Source organism: Anarrhichthys ocellatus, unplaced genomic scaffold (assembly GCF_004355925.1).
Source record: "Anarrhichthys ocellatus isolate YVR2014 unplaced genomic scaffold, GSC_Weel_1.0 scaffold49, whole genome shotgun sequence".
NCBI lineage: Eukaryota > Metazoa > Chordata > Actinopteri > Perciformes > Anarhichadidae > Anarrhichthys > Anarrhichthys ocellatus.
Window position 1 is genome coordinate 1,608,221 of NW_022280079.1, and position 10,791 is coordinate 1,619,011.

The window sequence follows — 10,791 nt, forward strand, 5'->3', positions numbered from 1 at the left end:
CTAACGGCTTTACTCTTTCTAATTGTATAGTTTGTTAGGTATATCCACCACTAAAGCGCAACATCAACTCACATGATAAGGCATTTTGATGGTAAAATAACATTTAGATCGGTCGCTATACCCAGAATGATCAGCAACTGAATTGTGGGACTGACTACTTTGACCCCAACATCACATCAAATATATTACAACAGTAGTTTTCTTTTGACTAAAGCTCTGCATATCAACCCGAAATAAACATGTTTCACTGTTTGGAACATAGTTGCTAACAGGGTAAATATGATGTAACATATTTTATAATTATTCTAAATGTTATAATGAAGATTAATTTGTGTACTGTTACACACATTACATACTTCTACACACTCCAATATTTCTGTCAGTTCATACTGGGGGGAAAAGGAAATGTAACATGGTTTATTTTAAATATCAGTTTTTCCATTGAGTGGAAGCATGTCACGTGAGGTTCAGGGTGGAGGTGGTACAGCGCCAGTCCAGCTGTGCGCACAGAGCGGGAGGTACTTCCTGTTGTCTCGGTGCGGACCAGCCAATCGGCGTGCGCGTCAACATCACATACCGGAAGTAGGAAGCTCAAACCGAAAAGAGCGCCTTGAATCAAAAGTGGAAACGTTACCTGAAGGTAAGCCTCTTCGTACTTCTGCTTACGGTGTATAAGCCACGTAAGCTAGACATGTTATGTTGATATGGCGGGTTGTTTCGCACACGAAGCAGCGTTAGATTACTGTAACAAATAATGTTAGCTTGTTGTTGAAAATGTTACATATCCTCTTAGTAAGCGATACTCTCCTTTCGACAAAAAAGTGGTGTCGACGTTAGATAAAATCACGTTTGATCCTTTTATGTCTCAGCTGTAGTATGAAAGGGCTGAGTTTGACAAATAAAATAAATATTTCAGCAAACTGTAGTAACTTGAAACTTTGGCTCAGTTACGTAGCCCTGCGTTTTATGCGACTATTTTATATCTCGGGATATACCATAACTCATGTCAGGAACATGTGTTAACACGTCACCACACACCTGGATGTACTCGATATAAACTTGATAAGCCCTTGATCGATCTTCTCACCTGGATTTCAACTGTTGCTTTTCCATCTTATTAAGAAGTTCAGCCTCTGACTGAGACATTTAAAGCTGTTTTTATGAATATATGTGGACCTGACCATTCATTTGAGAGTGGTAGGGACATTGCAACTGGGTCATAATTAGCGCTGTTAAATCACATAATACTTCATCAATTTAAAATAAATATCAATCAAAATAGGATCTGACGTTGCTAATTCATGCTTAGCTTTATAGCTACAGTAGGTAACACCGCAGTGTCCCCCCAAGGTCCATTTCGTAGCTGTATGTTTCGATCATATCAAACTATCTTCCTCAGCTGATGGAGTTTGCCTCATCGTCGTGAAATTGTAAATGTGGACATTTCTATTTTTCTGAGCACTTTTAGTTTCAGTTTCAACAGCTATTAACAGATGATCGGTCCAGTTACTACACATCTGACTGCATCGATTCTTATTAGTAGATATTTCTTGTAGTGGAGCCAAGTTTGCAAAATGTATTTTAGTTGTGTCAGCTTAAAACACACTGCGTGTTGACATCAGATGGCCCTACATCAGCCTACCATGAACTGTGTCACTTTAAACTCTGTCTTATCTAACCACGCTATAACATTGAAACAAGTTGAACAAAAGCTGGCTAGTTGCATTGAGGTGCACACAGAGGTGTTGGAGCAGGCTTCATGATAAACTGCAGAGGTGCATTGTTGGATGGTGCTGTAGTTGAGCTCATCATCCAGTCACAGTGAGGCTCACCATGTGAGGCTCCCTCTGTGGGAGAGCTGTACCCTGGTTAGCATTGATCAGGCCCTCTTGTTTACAGCGCTGGGCTCCTTGGGGACAGTACTCGGGTTAATTGCTGCTGAAGCGCTGCTCTCTGCCCACTGCTCGCTCTGCTAATACAAAGCAGATGACACTAATGAGTGAGTGCAGGGGGGCCACTGCTTTCCATGGCTGGAGGTCAGCTGGTTAAGGGACAGACCAGTGTTTGAGAGAGATTGACATTTATTTTGCAGCAATAGGGACCAGCCAGTAACATTGTTTGTGACTATAATGTTATGTACGTGAATGTTACCAGATCTTTAAATTGCTATCCAATAGTCCAAACATTTGGATGTATTCAATCATTTAGTAAATTCTCACATTTGAGGAGCTGCAGCCTGCCAGTAGTTTATATTAGATTAATAACTCATGTGATTAATTATTTCAATTTGACCAGTTTTCAGACCAATTCTTTCACTTCTAATCAAGTCATCAGTTTTCCTTTACTTTGTTAGTTCACCTTAAATTAAAAATAGGGTAACAGGCAGGTAATAATTGTCTCTGGCTCGGTCAGCTAGTGTTCAGTGCCCTGCAGGGGCAACATTAGCAACAAAATGACTTTATAAGTGATATGTTCATATCTCAGAGTTACTGGCTAATTAGGAGGCGGTTCTCATTTAGTTATTAACAACGGATAAACAGATTGTATATCTGACACGTAGTGGATTGTAGTGGTTTCACAGAATAGTCAACTTGGCAGCTATCAAAAGCCCTCGTTGTAATTGAAACTGAACCTCTGTGGTTTGGAGTTTTAGATATCACACCTCCGGTTTACTGATTGCTTTCCTGCTCTAGTTGAGCTGTGTTAAGGTGCTGTTGATGCACACTAAACTTTTCCTACTGCTGCTTCAAATAAAAAGCTTTCTAATATCTAACCTTTTATTGTGAAGCAGTATGATAGCTACTTCACATAAACTACTGAGATAGTATAGGATACTGTACATTTCATACAGTAACCTCTTATCAAATAGCAATAAAGACAAAGATATAGGCTACTCATTTGCATGAAAACTTTATAACAGTAAATATCACACGACTGGTTGTGTTGCTTTGTTTGTAAGCTTCGGGCTTGGAGAGTGCGTCCATTGGTATATGGCTAGTGTTCTGTTTATCTGTCTGTGAACCTGGCCAGCTCTGATTTGTTGCTTGTGTCTCTGCAGTGTACTCCTGCTCACCGGGACCATGAGTTTCTCCCCTGGTCCGTCCGGGCCCCTCGGGGGCACCAGTATCCAGGAGCAGAGGGACCGCTGGGAGAGGAAACGTAGCCGAACAGCCAGAGAGTTGGTGCTGACAGAACAACACTACTGCCAACAGCTGGAGCTGGTCACTACTGTATGTACCAAACACGTACCACTCTCCATAACTATGAAGGAATGTAGTTGAGAACTCCAAATATACCATTTGAAGTATAGTACAACCAATGCTTGAACCTTGGTATTTCATACCAGCTTGGGTCCCATCCAGACTTCCTGTATTTGGAAGTTGTATTTGTTATTTTGTCCCGTCTTTCTCTCCTCTCCTGCTTTCCTCCTGTACACTTCCCTCTCCTGGCCTCCTCTCTCCTCATCTGTGCCTCCCTGAGCTCTCCTGTCCTCTTCAATCCTAATGTTCCATTCATGGCCCCTCTCTGTCTATAAAGGTAAACAATGACGTTGATTTAGGATTCATTATTTTATCCGTCTACGTATTATTCAAATAGGCACAGGGGCATGATGTCATAATAATGCTGCCTATCATTCATCAATTTAGCATTTGTGTGAATGGCTAGGATCATTTATAAGATAGCAATTAACAACGTTTGAGACTGATTTTAGAACATTTGAGCATACTTGTAGTAGTAGCAAGCCGATTGGCTGTAGCAGAGCGTAGTGGGCGGGCTCGTGTGTACGGTTGGACCATTACTATGTTGTGGAGAATGAATCTGCAGAAGCAGCTATTGCAGAGATGTTGGCAGCGAAGGACAGCTGTCTAGTTCAGAAATATTTGAAGTAAATGAATAGCAGTGAGTCTCTGGGTTATTAAGTTAACAGGGACACTGTTTCAGAAAGAGAGTGGAAACAGCTGGAAGTGATCAGTTACAGTCATCAACTGCATATATGGACATTTCTGTAGAACTACGGTGATTCTGTTATCTGACTTTACTCCCATGATACTTTGCCTCGCCACAACCCGACTACTAAAGCCGCGATTGAAACAGCTATACTGTAATTAGAAACTCTCAATAAAATCCAGTAAATAGCAACGCTGTTTCTTTCATTACTTTATATTAATAAATGTACAAATGTCAATTAGATGGTAATCTGCATAATAAATTAAGACAGAAAAAATGTTCATAATAATTGTTCGCTTATCGTGATCTATTTGACACGACAGACATTATAAGATGTTTTCACTGTGAAAAATAAATTGCACTGTATTGGGGTGGAGGCATACATCTCAGATGGATCTCAAAACCAGAACACACAAACCCAAAACTATCTGCCTTGCGACATACCAACACAGGGAAGAAAATATAAATGTCCTCATAGATTTGGTGTATACTACTGTACATAAAATATGCAGTGAAAAAAGACAGTCTCCATGTCAAACATTCTCAGAAGCAACATTTCTAACATGGAGACAACACTGTAGAGTATGTTCCACTGCTCCTCTAAAGCATGGTACTGTGGCGTACATATGACTCAAGGTAGCATTCATGGTGCTCCTCCTCCCCGCGGAGAGAACACACTTCTTCACCCACCACTGCAGCCTCATTTCTACGCAATTACTTACCCTCCACCCGTTCACTCCAATTAGGAGTCATTTTAGGCCTAATGCACATTCAATTTGCTAATCCCATTTTCACTTCAAATGACTTGAGACCGGCACAGCTGTCGCTTTATTGTGAGTGCCTCTATACTTGTCCTTGGTGTGAGCCATGCAGATATACAGTACCATGTTATGTTAACAGTCCGTCTGGACTGTAGGGAAAGAGACTGCTAACCTCTAAGTTTCTGTATATTGGTGTGACATTTGCTCTCTCTCATCAGTGAAAGCATGTCCTTATCATAAAGTATTTCATCATAAGCATATCCAATCAGAGACAAGCTCACTTCTAGCTTATTAATACACATGCTGAGAAATACCATGGTTGTGTCTCCCTCTGCTCTCTTGTTTGTCACAGTACTTTGTGGAGATCTTAAAGGCCAAAGGAACGCTGAAGCAGGACATTAGAGAAGGCATCTTCAGTTCAATTAAAGCCATTCATTCAGTAAACCAGTAAGTATCCTCTGAATAATTTACAGAATATCTACGGGGTATTGGGATGAGGATTGGTGGTCTGTCACTTGCTTAAGAATACGGTCTAGATAAACTCTACCAAAGCATAGCCCTTATCTTCACCATTAACAGGAGTCAATGATGTTGTGTTGGTGGATACAATAATGCATATTGGCTTTAATTACTCCCAGCGATATCATAAGTGAAGGGCATTATTGTGACCATAAAAAGTCCTGACTGCTTGTTGCCTAGCTGAGCTGCTGCTGAAGGTCTCAGAGGGCAGCGTGGCCAGATGGAGGTCAGAGATGGTGGGAGCTGATCTCACCACCGTGGCTGGCCTCACATTGATCTTACTGTCACGGCACTGTGAAACTAAAATCTCCAAGCTCTACTTGAAAGACTTCAAAAAGTTTGCCTATATACATAATTGCTAGCTGTTTGAAGTTGGTACATGTGTACACGCTAAGGCACTGGACTCCGCTACGGTAACCTGTAGAAAAACAAGGCTCATAATGGATTTTTGAAAGTTGATATCAAAACTGATATTTTTTGTTTCATGGTGGTAAGATTGAAGCATTGGTCCTTTCTCAGATAAGATTCAGTATCTTCACTGGATTTGAGTGTTGCTCATTCAGAAACAGCCTCTGAAGTGTTTCTACCAACGCTTAAGGGGCTGTTGCATTTATTCACCTACAAATGAACTGTACACACTGCACTGCTATGTTTACAGCTACAGTATAAAGCTAATTCAAACTCACTGTTTGAAGTCACAAACACTAAATACCACAAAACATTAGTAGTTATATAATTAATGTCAAATGTATGACGTGTATATACAGCAACGTATCCTCACACAACTGTTTGTATGATATTCTCCGAAAAGTTACTCCATTTTTCTCATATGAAAGACAGCAACATGTGTTGATATCTGCTCGTCACATGAATACAATCTTTTTCAAAATAAATTTCCATCTTCACAGGAAACTCAGTTGGGGTTAGACAACAAAACTACTCAATTAGGTTCAGGACAAGATCGTTGTTTGGGTTCAAATAACCACAGAAGTGCCCTCACTGAAGTACGCAAGTTATGTGACAAAAGCATCAATGTTCAAACAAACCTCGCTGTTTGGTGAACCCATCCACCGCTACTCCCGCCTGCCCTGTGTGTGTTATTAAGCGGTCTTTATAGGTCCTCATTCTAGATTACATACTAAACATTTTGTAGGATATCTACAAACTATGGTACATCATTTTTCGTAGATATAGCTACGAGAATTGGTCGAGACCAGCCTGACATGTGTTACCCGCATCTTTGTATGTCTCCTTCAAAATGTCCCAACCCCCTGATGGTGTGTGATTCTTTAAATTAGGACTCACAGCGAACATCTTATCTATTTGGTGCTTTTGACTGGAAACCCCCAGTACATTGGCATTTGAAATTATTATTTTAAAAACACTAATTACAGAACATAAAACAAATATATGAAGTTAATAGGCCAAAATCGATTGACAAAGTCAAGAAAAATTCAATTGACAGAATAAATCTCCTTTGAGATATGACAAAAAGTATACCTCCCTCACTAACAAAAGAAAACAATAGTATACCTCTGGGTCTGCAGGGACCCCACTTGGTAGGATGAGAAGAGTTTGCTGCACTTGCAGGGCCCATAACTTAAATCTAAACTATACCACATTTTAGTTCTAAAAACATCATCCCAGATAAATTGTCCCGACGGGAGGTCAACTTAAACCCTGTTACAGCATCTGCGTACCTGTATGATAGAAAGAGGAACGTCTGTTCTGACAGTATTGACCATCATACCTTCGGTATTTCTAAATACCGTTGTATACCATAATGCCACGATACCGCCCAAGCCTCCTGCACAGCTTGACAAAGTGCAGAGTGCGTAGTTTGATCGGGAGTTCCATTTCCTCACTAAATAATGAGTGGTGTGGCTTCTCCTCAGGCTCTCATCCTCCGCACACTGTTGAGAGTGCTACAATGAAGATTGAAGTATGAATTACACAGTCTGATGTATTGAATAAATGGTTCCGCAGTTCCCATACATCTTCATTATGAGCCCCTTATTGAATCAATGGTTGAAACATAATGGAAAGCCCTCCGTTTAAGAAATGGTCCTTGGAGAGACGGTGTGTTAGTGCTAGACTGATCCACCACTGCTCCGTGATTGATTATAGATTTCCCCATATTCTTTTTGCTTTTTTTCACTCTGACATTTGGTATACAGTGAATGTGTGTGTGACAGTGCCAAGGCTAACTGATAATAACAGTGAGGATGATTCGCTGTCATTGATGGATGTGTGGGTGACTTTCTCCATCTGACACACATGAAACATCAAGTACTACATACTGTAAGTCTGAAAGCATTAAACAGGCAAGCTATAACCAAGGGGCATGTTGTAACGGCCTTGCTGCTGCGTCTATCAGCAAGTGCACTGTCTCGGTCAAAATGAGGTCTGGGTACCAAACCTACCAAAACACATTCTTCTAGTAGTGGCCCAGATGTGTCCATAACAGTATCAAATATCTGGTCAGATTCACAGTTGTCACACATTTTTTGATTAAATAATTGCCAATTTTAGCCTTTTTTATTCAGGCCAAGTTCGTGTAAGCCTGCTTGTGCTTAAACATTTAACATTTGAGAACTTTGGCATCTCTTCTTGAATATGAATCATACTGTCACTGGTACCCAGCCCTGAACCCACGAAACAAGATATATCACACGGGAGTGTTTTTGATAGAGCTAGGTTTGCAGCTTCCCACATTACTTAAAGCTATGGACGGTAGTCTTCTCGGTGGAAACTTATTTTTTATATTTGATGAGATTCTCATTACATCCCATCAGCAATCAATTAATCAAACGCTCTTAAAAAAAACCTTAGGACTATTATAAGATTGAAATGATTGGATGGGCTAACTGCCTGTTTACCTACCTCTTATGCCGTGTTCACACCAAACGCGGCGCGAATTGATCACGTCTGTCTCGCCGGGGACCATTTGTGTTCATTCGCGTGAATCGCGCTGGACGCGCGGCTTATCGCCCTGAAAGCCGTTCAACTGTCCGCCATTAACCATGGAAAAAATAACCTCTATATCTGCTTAGTACGTGTTGTGGAAGTCACAGATATCACGGGACACTAAACACTGTCATGTCTGGTTCATAACATTGTCCAGAGGAGCTCCGTGGTTTTCATCGAGCTATATTCACTGTGTCTAGCAAGCCACACGTCGCTGTTTACTACAGCTGTATGAACACTAAACAAACTGATCTGGCTGTGATTTAACAGCAATAAACCGACAAAAGGGACTCGGAAATAACTACGTAATGATACAGATTCGTCTGAATTCATATTTTGTTTGTTCTCTCCGCAAGACGACAAGCAAATAACTTTTAAAATACTTGTTTTCTAAATGGAGCTCGGATCGATCGGTGCTATGCTAAGCTAACATTGTAGCAGCTCCATCAACACTAAAAATAACGTCATCTAGACAGAAATACAGCAGCGTCTTTTTCATTGTTTGTACCATATGGTTTACACACACATTTATACACATAGTTTGGTCCGGTCTCTATTGATATGAGCTATTGTAGAGCTCTGGGTGAACACAGACGGCTACAGGATTTATTTCCTGATTCAACAACGGCAGTCAGTGATGACAGGGGGAGCAACTCAACGCTGATCGGCTATCGCTCCGCAGCGTCACGCCATTTTTTCGCAGAAGTTGAACAATTTCAACTCACACGTTTTGCCGTTTGGCGCAACTTCGCCCGACTTTGCCCGAATTCGCGCAGCACCAAACGCGCCGTGCCATCGCAAATTCGCGTCACTCCAGTCTCATCGCGTCTGTGCATACGCTTTGTATGTAATCTACTCCTGCGAATAATTCGCGCCGCGTTTGGTGTGAACGCACCATTAGCCTGCCTAGTTGTGCGCATTCTGCCCGTGCACTCATTGCACATCACCGAGGTCTTCCACAAGCTGCTAGCTCGGCAAGTATGAGTACTAACAGTAGCCATGTTTGTCATTTACGTCTAGATTTAGCGTCTTTTGGAGCTAGCGCTGCTAGGTACTTTCATTGGAAAAGAGTTGGCAACACTGGGCTGGGATTTTCAGTTGGGTAATTTTTAAAATCTAACATTCACACACAGGAGCAATTTGGGTTTAAGTTTCATGCCCAAGGACACATCAACATGTTACTAGCGGAGCCGGGGATCGAACCACCGATCTTTTGATTGATTCATTATATGGCTCATGTTAGCCATATAATGGAAAGGGAGGAGCATAGACTATAAAAGAAGTGGACGTAGTCATCGTGACGTCACCCATTAGTTCGTGGACTGCCGTTATGAGTTCGCCGTCGCCATGTTGTTTTTCTTGCATCCAATGAACAGAAGTTACCATATTTGGAATGAGAAGGAGTGACGTAGAGATGCCGTATATGGCTCCGGTATCTACCTGTCAATCAGTGTCGCCCCGCCCTAAAGCATCCCCTGCTTTATGGTTTGACTCTAAATGGACCATAATGTACTAAATGAACATCATGCTGTATTGAAGAAGACTTGAAACTAGAGATTGAGACCATAAACTCATGTTTACAATGTTTACTGAGGTAATAAATCAAGAGAGAAGTAGAGTCATTTTCTCATAGACTTCTATACAACCAGAGGAGTCGCCCCCTGGTGGTCACTAGAGAGAATGCAGCTTTAAGACACTTCCTCATTGGCATCACTCAGCAGAACTGGAGGTTGCCGCCTGGAGCGAGGGCTATTCAGTTGATTGCAATCTGCAACCTCACTGCTAGATGTCACTAAATCCTACACCATGTCAACATTCCTGGACTTGGACATAGAATGACATCCTCAGTTGAACTACAGTTAAGGGAAAAAGTCTTCTATGATCTATTACATCATAGAAATGTGTTTATAAAGTCACATATACTGTTCTGCTAATTGTCAGCTAATCAGCTGCTCGCTGTTGTAAAGCAAATCAAAACACTAAGATATAGAAAGGAGTCAATATGAAGCAGCACACGTATAGAAAGCAAAAGCTCACATTTGATTCCAGTTGGATGCTGGATGTTGTGTAGATCTGAAGAATCCCAGCCTTGCTAGTGAATCTGCATCCTCATCAGAGGAACACTAAGAGAAATATATTCATAAGAAGATTTTTTTTACAGCTGGGCACTGATTCATTAGATGAGTTGTTGATCCTCACAATGCAGCAAGAAAGCACTTGAATGGCAGAAAGCTTCGGCGTCAGATCTGTGTGGCCTAATGGCTCTCTGATAATAAATACAAGTGTGTGCAGAGCGGAGGTATATCCATCGTTATTTACTTAACTCCAGAGTACAGCGGGAATAGAGCTGTAGCAACCAGTTCTGCCTTCATTAAGCTTTGTCGAGTTACATAAGGAAAAGGAGATGTGAATATATTGATGCGCCATGCCAGTCATTCTGCTTCTGACTGTTTATGGAGAACAGGGAGCAGGCAGCAGGAGGAGCAACCCAATTATCCCTCAGCTGCTAACATGACAAACAGGAACCGGTGGATCCAGTGAGGAGCGAACAGTCGCTGGATTTGAAAGTGTGTGTGTGTGGGGGGGGGGGGGGGGG

General features: G+C 41.5%; 1 protein-coding gene across 1 annotated transcript in view; it reads left to right on the top strand.

The window, feature by feature from the left end:
- Positions 1-561: 561 nt before the first annotated feature.
- arhgef39 (Rho guanine nucleotide exchange factor (GEF) 39) overlaps positions 562-10,791 on the top strand; it is a 73,978-nt gene continuing 63,748 nt past the window's right edge. The window contains exons 1-3 of the mRNA XM_031869838.1: positions 562-640; positions 3,059-3,230; positions 5,062-5,156. Coding sequence (XP_031725698.1) covers positions 3,081-3,230; positions 5,062-5,156 — 245 coding nt within the window. The 5' untranslated portion in view covers positions 562-640; positions 3,059-3,080. The remainder of the gene's footprint in view (positions 641-3,058; positions 3,231-5,061; positions 5,157-10,791) is intronic.